The 15,079-nt window shown below is 30.1% G+C and overlaps 1 protein-coding gene across 12 annotated transcripts in view; it reads left to right on the forward strand.

The window, feature by feature from the left end:
• LOC107445852 (cell adhesion molecule Dscam1) overlaps positions 1–15,079 on the forward strand; it is a 113,851-nt gene that overhangs the window by 73,028 nt on the left and 25,744 nt on the right. For 10 of the 12 annotated variants that reach the window (XM_071185562.1, XM_071185559.1, XM_071185563.1 and 7 more), the window contains exons 5-8: positions 7,451–7,598; positions 10,088–10,236; positions 12,110–12,241; positions 14,477–14,644. In XM_071185562.1, the coding sequence (XP_071041663.1) occupies positions 7,451–7,598; positions 10,088–10,236; positions 12,110–12,241; positions 14,477–14,644 (597 nt within the window). Of the gene's footprint in view, positions 1–289; positions 404–1,448; positions 1,584–2,934; positions 3,152–3,315; positions 3,583–5,589; positions 5,710–7,152; positions 7,312–7,450; positions 7,599–10,087; positions 10,237–12,109; positions 12,242–14,476; positions 14,645–15,079 lie in introns of those variants that run through there. The other 2 variants (XM_071185565.1, XM_071185566.1) reach the window with 2 other exon arrangements.

Here is a 15,079-nt window from a genome sequence, read left to right on the forward strand (position 1 = left end):
GGAAAAAAAATATGTATAGTTTAAAATGCTTAATTTTATGTGCATTGAGTTTTTAGGGGTAATAAAAATGTGTTTAAGTTTATTGAAATTATTGCAGATCTTAACAATCTTGCATATCTTAAAATTATTGCATATCTTTATTTTATGTATGTGAAGTCTTTTTAGTTAGCTTTTTAAACAGCATGCCATAAGGACCCGAAACATGTTAGCATGTTATAGGGACCCAAAACATTTCTCTGCTATTAGGACGACCCTTTCTCTTCTGCTGATATACGTTTTTACTTCGCAGCTCCACCCAAATGGCTCATTGAACCGGAAAATGCTACAGTTTTAGTCGGCTCATCCCATTCATTTCGTTGTTCTGCTCATGGATTTCCTACTCCACAAATCATATGGTTCAAAGGTCACTGCCTTTAATTTTTTTATTCAATCTATACATCACTAATTACAATTGAAGCTGTCAATGTCCCAAGGGGGTATGTAACATTTTTACAAAAACAAGTATTTTTTTGGTTTAGGAATATCAATCACCTATTAACAAATACCGAGTAATTTTCTTGACTTCATAAAGAAGAGAAGCCAATAATTTAGAAGCAATTAAAATAATATATCTCCAATTGGCAAAGTGTTTTGCTTTTCCTCGAAAGTGCAAATATGTAACATACCCCCTTTTTACATTCACCGTTTCAATTATGATTATTAAGTAATTAAGATCTGTAGTCACCATTTAACTTGTTTTTTCCTATTATTAATACAATAATGCTATTGTTATTAGAATCTATAAAATATCCTAAAAGTAAGGAAAGGTCAAATATCTTGATAAATTTGCATCAATTCCAAAAACTTAACGAAAAAATATAAGGTTGCAAATATTTTAAAAAGATCGATTCAATAAATGCAAACTCGATCTCCAAACTACACTTACTTTGACCATTTTAAAAAATTAAGAAAATATTTATTTAAAACTGAATGTATAATAATTAGTAAAAACACGTTTCAGAAAATGAAAATTTTTACTAAATAATATGGCATGCATTATACCCATTCGAAAAAAAGAGATCATTTAGTGATGCACAGCCTGCGACCATCTGGAGCTTATAAATTAATTATTGTGAATTGTATTGTGTATAAATTATTGTGAAAAATAAAAAATAATTTTTTAAAAATGTTTTTTTAGTTTTAAATAAATTCAAATAATTAAAAGTATTTAATTTTTTGCAAAAATGTTATTAGGCTTACTGTTATTCTGCAAATATGTTATTAGGCTTACCTAAAAAGCTTGTGCACCCCTCATAAATGATATGTCTTTAATGTTAACGTATTTCAACGTTTACAAATTTTAATGTCGATGTGTTTAATTCCTCAACAGCTTAATTAATTCTAAAAAGTATATTGTAAACTTTTTTAAATTAGTTTAATTACAGGAGTAAAATTATTCTTTATTGCAGGCAGAGAAGAAGGGATGAAAGGAGAGATCCTCAATTTTGATCACATTCAGAGTTCTGATGATGGAACATATGTCTGCGAAGCAAATAACGGTGTTTCACCTCCCCTCAAGAAGTTGGTAGTATTGAGAGTGCGTGGTACGATGTCATTCATTATTATTATTCTTTAAAGACGACGATCACTGCTCTAACGGTTACTGTACTCTACTCCGGGTTGTGGGTTCGAATCCCACCGTAGGCATGGATGTCACTTTCTCTCCCTCTCTATGCTTTATGTCCTTTCATCTGTGCGTGAATGTAACCCCGCCCTGTAAACGGGTTTGTTGTTGTATGACGTGGGAGACGTTACTCCATCGCCATGGCTTAGCCGCAATTTTTCCACTGGGTAATGATAAGAGATTCTGCCATTTCTGATGCCAAAGGGAAATAAACCCAAATGCCCGACACTTAAAAAAAAATTATTCTTTTAAGCAAAATAAATATATTCTAATCAATGGTTTTTTTTTCCTTAAAAAAATATTGATGCGTATGTATAGGTCTCAATAAGTGTCATTGCATTTAAGTTGAATCTGAGAATGCTTCCTAATTGCATCTTGGAAGCTGGCAATATATTTCTGAGATTATATTGGCTTGTTCTAGATCGTATTATTTTTTTATCGCACTAGAACACGCACATCAATTCAAAATTGAAATTTTTAGAAATAATCAAAAGGTTCCTTCAACGTGTGATGTGACGAGCTCGTACTTTGAATTGAAGGAACCTTGAAAAAGAAATACAGTGATCAGATTCCTTACTCTAGGAAAGTTTTGAAGGACGGTCATTTTAAAGAAACGAAATAGTTAAATAGTTAATTTTATACATTCAATCGTATGTTTTCTTTAACACATCTGTCATATATAGAATACATCTGTCTTTAATACATCTGCCATATGCATGTTTTCTTTATACATCTGTCATATATACTAGAAGGACGGTCCGTTTAAAGTAAAAAAAATATTTTAAATATTTTTTATAAATGTAATCGTATGTTTCCTTCATACATCTGTCATATATAGAAATTTTTGTACGACGCGATATCTTGGACAGTTAAATAACACTTAACTGACTATATAAACTTTTAATGCTGTCTCATAAAATTAAATTTGAACTTTATCATGTAATATTTCTGTATTGTGGTTGCATAATCTATCAATGTTATACTAACGTGATACTGTGATGTATTAAAAAAAACGTTCATATTTTTTTACTGAACATTCGCTAAAATTGTTATTCAATTCAAACTTTGTAGAAATAGCCATTTAACTCAGCTGGACTCTCAAATTCAGCGATTTCGAATTAAAATGAGATATTTTGTATTTAAATTTTTGTTATTTAAATGCTTGTAATTATTATGCTGATGAATTTTTACTATATTATAATTTCCCGTAAAATGTGGAAGTATTGCGATTTTACAACTTTAGACTTCAATCGCCGTCACAGAGTGGCGCTACAATACAGTATATTCACCCTCTTCGGTATGCTTGATGTGTTTACTTCTTTCTCAGAACAAACATATCACTTGTCGTTACGATTTAGTGTTCCTTTTTATATCACCTTTTAATGAAACTGATTGCTGAGAAATTCTGGATATTGAGGATGCTCTGGGTATTCCTCGTGTTTGCGATGATAGCTGTTCCTGTGAACTCTTCTAGGAAATCCGAAAAAGGTGTGTGTCTTCTCCTTTTGTTATATTCATTGATTAAAAATTTATAGTTATTGAAAATATAATATATCGAACATTTTTATACAATCCCTTTGTATGTTTATTTAAAAGAATTGTGATAGTTACGTTCTTTATTAAATCGTCTGCTATCCCCTTTTATGTTTCAGATGTACCAAAAATTCCGCCGATGTCTTTTCCCCCGAATGTCCGAAGTGGATTGTCCACAAAGATCCTGTGCACCATCGAGAAAGGAAGCAGACCTTTAAAATTCCAGTGGACATACAACAACGAACATTCAGTGTTAGTGAGTTCGTACGATGATTTTTCGGTGTTGAATATAAATCCTGTTTCGGCTGCTCATTCGGGTAATTATACGTGCACAGTCGAAAATGCTTACGGTAGAGACATCCGCACGGCACAACTATTGGTCGAAGGTATGTTTTCACTCTTATTTATTTTTCTCAATTATCTAAAAAATATCCTGAAATATGACCTTTTTTTTCAATTCCTACTATTAGTTCACACTCTCCCTACATCTTGTTCGAATTTTCAATCGCTTAAAAAAAATACTTTTTATTCGTGCACTCAAGTTCAAATACATTTTTTTAAACTTGACACTTGATGTTAATACAGTTTTTTCAAATATTAATTGATTCATTAAATTTATTTAATTAATTTTAGTTTTATATGGGAGAAAGAATTAAAATTGTTTAATTAAAAGTAACTAAAATAAAAATTTTCTTTGTTGACATTAATAGGAATTGAATTCAAAAAATGTTTTTTATATTACTCGTTGTTAAGATATTTCTCTACTATTTGTGACTCTGTAAAAGTGTGTTTTCTGCAATATGAGTGTTTCTGCAGGAAAACCAAAATACTCACGCAGAAATGAATATACTGTCGGATCTCTATTTAACAAAGTCGCGAATAATAAGTTCGTTACATGGAAAAATCGTTAAATAGGAAATCACCGTTTGAAATACTTAAAAAATATAAAACTAGTTATAAATTCTTAACGCTAGACTTAATTACAATAGGAATTGATACACCTTTATCTTGTTAACTAGTATCTACTATTTATTTTAGAAATCTTAACCATGAAAAAAATCTGCATGAAAAGCAAGAATAGAACAAAACATTATCCATTGTTACACTATCATGCTACATACATTTTCAGCTAAAGAAAGGCTTAATGTATAAAATTATAGCTGCATTTATTATAAAAGTAATTTTAAACGTACATTACGTTCTTAAGTTTAATTGCTACTGATTAAATCCGCTCATTTTGTCTGAGTTTTTCGTTTGAAATGCAAACAAAAATTGAAAGGGATTTTACTGCTTTCTCTAAAAGTTAAATTGCTTCGAAAATCAATTCAAGGTCATTTCCCCTGTAGAATGTGTTAACAAATTTGAAACGCCCTGAAATATTTTGAGAAATAGAGAAAGTGGAAAAAAGTCCAAAAAAAATTTAGTTAAATAAAAAATTCTCTTCGCTATTTGGAAGTTATTTTACGAAGAAATTTCCAAAATTTTCTTTGGTTCCTCGAAGCAAATCACAAAATAGAGAAACTCGCAAAATGGAAGTTCGTTAAATAGAATCCCGACTGTATATAAATCTACAAAATATATCCTATTTTCCTGTGATGTGTGTCATTTCCTTTTACGAATTGTATAACTAAAGTTAATTGTAAAGTCTTATTTATGTATTAATGCATGCTTTTGTATTTCAATAGAGGAAACGATAGGCTCAAACGTTTCTTCAGACTTTTCATTTGACTTATCTTTAAATACAATTATTCTAGGATGAAAATACTTTTTGGATCTTTCATAATGCTCGGTATTTTTTAATAGTCTCAGATTGATGTTAATTTGTTACTTGATTTTAATGACTTTGTCTAATGAATTCATTACTTAGTTGTTTGCTTAAGAATCTAAATCAGGGATTATGAATCTTTTGTCGCGGTGCACTTTTAACGATTTCGAAATTTGATGGCACACAAAAAGAAAAAAAAAATTAAAAATTATTTTCTTACTGTGTAAAATACTTTAGAATGTGACATAAAATAATAAGTACTACAAACACAATGCGTTTATTAAGGAATTAATTACAAGTTAACTGTTTTCTTTGTTTCTTTTTTGCTATTTATTAATTGTTAATTTGTTTTGTTTTTTACAATAATTACTTTTATGTGATTCCCTGTTAACTTGTTTTTTATACTTTTTTTTTGTTAGCTTACTTATTTGTTAGTTATCCTTTGTTATTTTGTTTCATAACTATTAATTGCATAGCTTATTGTAATTGTAAGCTTTTATTTCCTTTTGTAAGTTAATATTTAACTTGCCTTCTTTTGTTAATTAATAATTGTGTTATTAATTAATAATTGTGTGTAAATTTCAATATAATTATAACCCGTGAATTTATTAATGTTTCCTTTGTGTAGAATTGGCATTTTGGATCAACGAACCATATGATCGAGAAGTATTAGAGGGTCAGGCATTCGCTATTCATTGCATTGCAGGTGGACAGCCAAACCCGATCATATCTTGGTACAAATATCAAAGTAAGATTCATTCTACTTATTTATTATACTTTATTTTTAAAGAGCTGCTAACAAAATATTTGCTTGATCTAGACACATTCTTTACTCTAAAAATACTTTCGTTAAAATGTGGCACAAATTTAAATGCTCGCTATTCATTCCCAGTAATTATAAGATCTATAAACTTAAATGTACGCAATAACTCCTAACGTTGGACACTAAATAACTGTTGCAAACGGCATTTCAATCATTTACATCTCTTTACAAACCAGTGTAGCTTCAGTTACAAGTACTATTTTTTTATACTTTTAAAACAAAGTGATTTTATTTTATAACTGTCATTGAAAAGACTTTTGGTTTACTGATACCAATGTTCAACTTCGTAGCCTTGTAATTTTAAACCCTATCCAGAAGACAAGGGAACTCCTGGATCAAGTATTGAGAGGAAAATTTGCCTTCGTGGAGAACTTTTTGTTGAAACTGACCTTCATTTGCCTTACATGGAGGGGAAAGCACGAAAACCTCCTATGGTTAGCCTGAGGGCAGGGGGACTCTAACCCGGGATCCGTCTACCATTTAGGATATTTTGCGTCAGCACTGTGGTTGGTGCAAGCCGGATACGGAATTTGTATCTACCTGCCATCTCTTTGATTCGAACCAGTTCACCTTATGGGAAAGCGAGCACCCTATCTCCAAAGCCACCACAGCTTTGGAGATAGAGTGCTTAAACCAAACTGATTAGCGAAATGTAATTTAAATTTATTAAAATGAATTCATTGAATTATGAAATATCATTTAAACCCTTTACGATTGACTGTTCACTCTATAATTTCATTAGAAAAATATTGTAAGGAATCATTGACAAATTTTATTTTCCCAAATATATTCAGTTCTTGATAAAAATATAAAACATCGTATATATCAGAGCATACACTAAACTTTGAAAAGAAATAAAATCGCCCACTGCAAAAAAATACCTTTTAGGTTACAAAAATTTGAATAAAATTTAAATTCGTTTTAAAATAATGTGTTTATAAATAATGATATTGTTTGTAAAGCTTTTTTGTTGGTTGTATAATATAGTTTCATTGATCTGAACACAAATGCCTACTCCATAAAGTTGTAATAAATGTGTAATAATTTTTATCCAGTGATACAAATTGAATTTAAAAAATGCCGCGATAGTTTCAAATTTTGTGAAATCAATTTTAAAATTAATATATTCAAGGAGCAAATCAAGCGACGAGTTGAAATAACTTGATATCTAAAAGAGAACTAAGCAACGTCGATATACATATATAAGATAGACATGTAGCCTAACCACTATTCTTATATTTTTATGCCTTATTTTTCTCAATATCTCTGGAGATTGATTTACCTTTTTCTTCGATGAAATGTTATTATAGAGTAATTTTTTATGATGAAATGTTAGGATAATTGTTGTGATGTGAATTATTTTTTCAGGTAGTGGAGGTTTCATCAACGGAAGTAGAATCCGCGTGGGAAACAACGGAACCTTATCCGTCCACTCAGCCGGAATGAAAGACGGAGGAATGTACGAATGCGAAGCGGACAACGGCATCGATCACCCTCTCAAGAAAACCGTTCAAGTGAGGGTGAAGGGTAAGGGATTCGCGAATAAACATTCAAAACCATGGCCTCCTTTTATTTCAACCTCCACTCTACACACACATACACAACAACAACTTCTTCTAGAGATAGCGTTTTCACAAACCTCCATTAAAAGAATCTTCTTTTTCAGTTCCGGCAAAGTTCGAGGAGAAGTTCGCTGTGGTGAACGTGAAGAAGGGGGACAGCGGTCGAATGAAATGTGAAGCCCTCGGAGATCAACCCCTCTCCATCACCTGGCAGAGGGATGACGCTACCATCAGCAAAACTGGTGATGAACGGTAAATAGTATCCCCCTCTTTCTTCCAATACAGTTTTCATGCACTATATATATGTATGTGTATATATGTATGTATGTGTATATATGTATGTGTGTATATGTGCGAAATCTATATATAAGTTCAAAACGTAGAGAAAACATGGAAAAAATTACAGAACAATAAAAATAAGAGAAAAAGAAAAATAATAATAATAAGATTCCGAAAAAAAAATATTTAAAAAAAAATTAATAAATCCTGCTTTTCTTAATTTTCTTCGCTTTTCTTTTGTCCTTTTTGTATTTATTTATTATGCTACATGAATAAATGTATTTAGCACCATAAAGAAAGAAGAAAAAGGAAAACTAAGAAAATTAATAAAATTGTTGAGTTTTATTTACTGCGCATAAGCTGCAAGTATTTAGAACTCATAAAATAAGTAAAAATTATAGAAAATAATAAAAATTAATGAAAAGTGAAGAAGAAAAATTATTAAAATAAATTTTTTAAAAATATTTTTATAAAAATATAATAAAAAGCCGATAAACAAAATAATGAAAAGATATCTCGACAAAAAGGAATGTTTTATAATAGTGTCTCAATATAGCCAAAGCAAAATATATCAATACAATGGGTGTGAGGAGCTCTCGAAAACAATTTAAACGGAAATGGCACATATTAAGTAAAAAGACATACGAAATAAAACATATCGAGCAAAAGCCAGAAAACACTAAACAAAGCACGAGACGAAATCTAAAAAGCTAGTAGCGAATTCAAATGAACTTACACGTATCTTTAACACGTATCTAACACGAATCTTTAAAGAATGATTTAAAATATTTTATCCAAACATAAATTCAAATCTTAATTGAAATAAATAAAACAGGAGGTAACCAAAATAAACATAACTACATTAATTCAAATTCAAATTGGAACAGCGCACAAGGCAGCTAAAACCAAATTCAAATGTTATAAACAAGTAATAATATAAATTTACTCAAAAAATATATAAATATAATTAAAAGAAAATTAAATAAAGTTGTGTGTTTACAGAGCAGCACTTCATCAGGGGACACACTGTCTGTAAACACACAGGAGCCTTTCTGTTGTTAGTGCAGAAAGGCTCCTGTGTGTTTACAGACAGTGTGTCCCCTGATGAAGTGCTGCTCTGTAAACACACAACTTTATTTAATTTTCTTTTAATTATATTTATATATTTTTTGAGTAAATTTATATTATTACTTGTTTAAAATATTTTAGTAATAAGATTGCAATAATTTAATTTCATTAATCTTTATCAGTTTCCCTGTTTTCTTTATATTTTTAACTTATTAACTATGCCAGATTACAAAATACAAAAATAATAGCGCAAAGGGAGGTTCGAAGAGTAAATTGAGAAATATTTTATGGCGTGTTCTTACTGCAGTAGTGAAGCACGTTTGATCTTATTGCGAAAACATCTTGAATCATTCTTAAGATTCCGGTACGTGCAAGTTCATTTGAATTCGTTACTCGCTTTATAGATTAAGTTTTGTGTTTCGTTCTGTGTTTTTTTAAATTTTATTTTCTGTTTTTTTCTTGATATGCTTTATTGCGTTTTTTTTTTTTTTTACTTAATGTGTTCGATTTTCGTTTGTTTTTTGAGTTCTCCTCGCACAATAGTATTGATATATTTTGCTTTGGACAATAATTAATACAATATTAGAAAGCACTCCTTTTTGCGGATGACCTGATGACGAGATTATATCTTTTCATCATTTTGTTTTCCATCTTTTTAATAATTTTTTATTTTTTTTAACATTCTTCAGGGGTCTGTTTAGAAGAAATTTGGGTCCGTTAACAGATCCTTCGCAAAATATCTTTTCATAAAACGGACCCTTCACAAATTTGTTTATCTTCATTATTGTTTTGTTAATCGAATAAACCCTTCCCAGGAAGGGGGGGGAAAGACAAATGTAAACGGACTAAGTTTCGTCTTCGGTAGACGCTTCTTTCATTTGTCCGAAGTCAATATTCAGCAGTGTAGGCTAAATACCAAATATTTGTATGTTGCATCTCTAATTTAGTAGCAGCAATTGCTGTTTATTTTTTAAATTTTAATTTTTTTTAATTGTAATTTTGCAGTGTTGAGCATAATCTTGTATCTATTTACAATTTAAAAACTCCTTGAAAAAGTTTTTTGCAATAACAGGACCCTATTTGCACAAATTCGCAAAAGCAGGACCCTGGTTGAAAGAATGTGACTTAACGTTTATTTCATATTCACAAATTACGAGTAATTTTTTCACAATTTCACAAAAACGAACCTTTTACAAAATGTCTGGACAGATCCCTGTTCTTAATTATATTTTATTTTCATTTTTTCATTAATATTTATCTCTATATTTTAACTTATTTTATGTGCTCTATATACTTGAAGATTATGAGCAATTAATAAAACTTATTACTTTTTTTTTATTTTTCTCTTTTCTTTTTTGTCTTTATGGTGATATATGTATTCCGATTCTTGGTAGATACGAAATATTTGAGACGATGGTTCCAAAAGGAGTGGTGTCCGAATTGATAATTCGAACGTCAGAGAAAGAGGATGGAGCTCTCTACACCTGCATCGCTGAAAATGAGTTCGGCAACGATCATCGGAAGATACGACTCCTCGTTTTGGGTAATTTCCTTTTTTTAATTGTTCTTATTAATTAATTAAAATTTTCCTATATCTTTTTGTAAAGAGTTGAATCTCGAAAATTGCATAAAATACAAAATAAAACCAATTTGGAGTAGTATCAACTAGTATTAGTGATAGTGAAATTCTTTCTTTTCATATAAATTTCAATTTCTTGAATGAATTGGGGATATTCCTTTTTCTGCATTCAGATCTGACAAAAAAAATTGAAATTATACCTATTATTAAGGAAGAATTTCATTGCTCTATATGATGAAATTCTAGTATTTCAAACAAAAATTTTGCTTAACGGTTCTTTAGTAGGATAACAAAACTTTTGGTAAAATTACATTTAGTTCATTTGTTTGCTGTTATTATATTGTTATTTAAATAATTCTTTTGTTAAACCAAAAAAATTAGATTTTTTCTAAGACTATTTTAAATACTAAATCTAGGGAAATACGTTCAATAATAATTAAATGATTCAATCCAGTAATTTAATAATAAAGAGCAAAAATAATTAAATGAAAATTTATTTAGTTTATAAAATTGAAGAGCAGTTTAGATAAAATGATTGGTATTTATAGGAATTGAAACATAATTAATCTACAGTCTTAAATGTGGTACTCAAACATATAATTTAATTTAATATAATATTTTGAGTTATTACCTACGTTGGCGGTCACTATCTTAAAAATTTGATTTTTAAAGGTTATGTTATATTCATTTAAAGTATGATAATATAAAGTTTGAAAAAGTAAAGAAATGTGTGTTCAAAAACGATAAATTGAAATTTGGTATCAAAACGTTTCTTATAAATTTAAATATATTGAAATTGAGTTTTAATCTGGGCATAATAAGTATATTTGAGTAATAATAAGTATATTTATATTAAAAATTATCTAAATAACTTTTTTTTTGAACGTTTAAAAGAAACTGAAATATATCACGCATTCATGGGCAAAACTGAATGGCATACAATATAATATACTATAAAAATGTTAAATGTATCCGATCTTAGTATTATTATTATTTGGATATTATTAATTTCGATAATATTGTTTCAATATTTGAATTAAGAAAAAGTCACTAAATGCACTTTTTTGTTTTAATGAAGTTAGTAATACATTTTGAATTGCGTTCTACAGTTCACTAATTTTGAAAAGTTGTGAATGAAATGTATAAAAATGATAATGTATAAAATGTATGGATGTATTAACGGATGTATAAAAATGAAGTTAAAACACCCATATTTGTTTTATAGAAGATATAGAACCCAGTTATAGAAGATATGTCTAAATTGTTTTAGCAAAAAATTATTTTTGAAAAGTTTTTTTTTCTGCGTGCTGTTTCTGCTTAAAACTGTTTTAACGTATTCCAACTTAATTTTTTAATGAAGAAATTTTAAAAATATTTTTTTTGGGAAAGGGTGACTTGATTTAAATCACTGGATTGAAGAAATGACTAAGTCGTAATTTAAGTTACTTGACTTTCTAAAAAAATATTGATTAAACTCGATTTTTTTATTAAAAAACTCATTCATTTATTATCATTTCAGTTAAAAAATAATTAGTACTTTAATAATAATATAGTTTTAGAGTGGTATTAAGCATTATTTATACATTTTATAAGAGCTTTTATAGGGGTATGTAACAAAAAAAGTGAAAAATCTGATTGAAATCTAAAAAAAATACCGTTTTACTAATAAAAAATTCCTTTCTGAATTGAAAAAATTCTACTTTTTATTTTTTTAAGAAAAATCCGGGATTTTTGATAATTTTGAGTACTTAAAGTTTATATGATTTCAATTCCATGTTTGTTCATTTTTGTATTCTTGATGGTAATGGTAAAATAATGAATGTCTCGTAAATTGCAGAAGTTCCAGCTCCGCCTCTTGATGTCAAAATCCGTGAAATCTGGAGTCGGAGCTCCAGCGTCTCCTGGGCTCCCCCGTACAGTGGCAATTCTCCAATCACTAAGTACATTGTGCAGTACTGGCGAGACTTGGGTACGTTCTTCTGTGTTTGCTATCTTAAGAAAACTAATAAGAGTATGGTTCGTCTAAAGTAATTACTCCCCTAGCCATTCGCCAGTACCCGTGGTAGTGACTATGGTAACGAGATATAACTATTTCAAGTAGGAGTGTCGGGTCACTGTTTAGGACAGATTTCATGCGCTATTCTTGTTTCCATCCAAGCGAACGGCTCAGGCTTAGTGGCGAGAGGATTTCTTACCATAGACAAACTATAAGTGAGTCGTAATAGCTCAGGAGATAGAGCGTTCGCCTTCTAATGAGGTGAACCGGGTTCGAAACCCAGCAATGGATGGTCGATACGAATTCCACATACGACTTGCACCGACCAATGTGCTGGCATAAAATATCCTCAGTGATAGACGGATCATGGGTTTTATATATATATATNTATATATATATCGTGAATGGCCGAAATCAAGTAAATGTCGACTTTCACCGGTGAGTGTCAACAATCACATAGTCGCTTTGGGGTATATCAGAAATGCTCGTATTTGTTATATCCGATTTGATAGTAATTTATTCGTTGATATTATATATATTCGATATTTTCATATCTGCTTAGGATAGATTAGGAGATGCATCAGTGTTCGGAGTACCGGTAAAATACATATCGAACAGTGACACTGAAACTTAAAACAACATTGATATAGTGTATACCGGACAAATGTATACCGGGTAGTGGCATTTAACTAGACGCGGTACGTAGCGAAATCTCTCAGCAAAAAATAACCACCTTTAATGTGTTTTTTTAAGCAGTCAAAAAATATTTTTAAGCACTATATACATTAAAAAAATGCAAAATAATTTCTAGACTTTGCATGATCATGATAAAATAACTAGTTTCTGACAACGAACTCTTTTCTTGATTATATTAGCCACGATAAAAACATCGAGATTTTTGGTTCAATTTCAGAGTGTTGTAAATGAAGTCTGAAATTGAGAATATCTTGCACAATGCAGCAGAGTTGCACATAAGAGTACAACAATCTCACCGAACACAGCTCAGTAAACGCGCATGCGTTGGCAAATGAATGGGGTAACTAAATGGCGCTAGGGCAATGGCGCTTAACTAAACCAAGTATATTTTCATATTTGGTTTAGTATAGTATTGGTTTGGCTTAGTTATTCTCTTTCTCTCGTGAGCTCAGCTATGATTCAGAGACCTTAGACCTTAACCTTTAGACTCACTATATTACTTATCATTTTTTAATCCTAATTTAAATTAGCTAAAACTTTGAAGGCCCGGGTCACATTTTATATCAGGGGCCATAGTGGTGAGAGATTTCTATTTTACTTGATGTTTTTGACCATGCTCTTCAGTTTAAGCTTAGTTTTGTTTAAATAGGAATTTTACAGACGTATACTTCTTTTATCAGATAAAAAATGATTAATGAAATTAAACTTAATTTTATTAAAAATTCACTCAGATTCGAAATTGTTAACCTCCAACTGCACACTTCAAAGCAAAGCTATTTGTAGGGTTCAGTGAAATACGACTGTAATTAAGACTGCTGCTGTTCGTTACGTTGCTTAAACATTCTTTAAGAGGACTCCACACTGCTAAGAGTAATTTTCGTCACTAATTCTCCTTCATTACTAATTTAAATAAGTGATAAAAAATGTGAGCTCAGACAAACCTAGAATAAGTCATGAAATTTCAAATACTGCAAAGAAAATGTTAAAACATACAAATGAAAATAAACTCAGATGATAACTTAAGATTACGCAATGAAAAAGTTCTCTACTAATAATTTGCTTGCATTTTACAGTAATAGAAAATTCGTGACTTATTCTAGGTTTGAATGAACTTACTTTTTCTTTCCTTCAAATTAGTAATGAAGGAGAAAGAGACGAAAACTTTCTTCCGCTTTAGGGCGTCCTCTTAAGTCAGGTTTGTAATGTACATTCTAGGCCCAGGAATTTTGTTTATTATTTCTTTTATATTGAAATATATCTCTTTATATTGAAATATGTCTCTTTATGGTGAATTATATCTCTTTATAGTGAAATATATCTCTTTATAGTGAAATATATCTCTTTATAGTGAAATATATCTTTTAATATTAAAACACATATTTTTTTCATTGAAATATATATTTGTTCCAACTTTCGACGTCAATTAGAGTTTGCTGACATTTATTTATTTTTTTAAAAATTGCTCATATGTGTGTGTACATTAAGTGCTGAGTTTTTGTGTTTGATGTACAGGTGGTGCTCCCCATAGACTCATTGAGATCTCAGTTCCCAGTTCTCAGTCATCTGCCATTATGAAAGACTTGCATCCAGGTGCGGCTTATGTTCTGAAACTAGTTGCCGAGAATGCTGTGGGCAGAGGAGAACCTTCAGATGCCGCTACTTTCCGAACGGGTGAAGAAGGTGAGAACACTCTATCACAAAATCTTCATGCATGCATTTTTTACACCAAAATCATGCTCATTTGAGACCATGCTTCTTCCACACATCCTGGAAGAATTTTTTAAAAATTAAAAACTATTAAGTGTAAAAAAACACATATTTACATATACATATTAAGTAACATGTTTGTACATAGATGGAAGCACAAATGCTAATGTAGATGGCAGTCAGTTAATTTTTTTTTCTGTAACTAAAATAATTTAATAAGTTGAAATAATGTAATTTTCTTCTGTAAATGAAATACTAGTCTAGCTTCAGCCTCCACCAAGGTATGTAGTTATAATTCTTTCTTGCGACCTGCATCCTTAACTATTGGGTGAATTGTTCAACAACACGCATTAGGAGACGTTGCTTTTACAGAGACATTTAAACCTACGGAGGGGACGAGCATTCAAT

Source organism: Parasteatoda tepidariorum, chromosome 9 (genome assembly GCF_043381705.1).
Source record: "Parasteatoda tepidariorum isolate YZ-2023 chromosome 9, CAS_Ptep_4.0, whole genome shotgun sequence".
NCBI classification, from domain to species: Eukaryota; Metazoa; Arthropoda; class Arachnida; order Araneae; family Theridiidae; genus Parasteatoda; species Parasteatoda tepidariorum.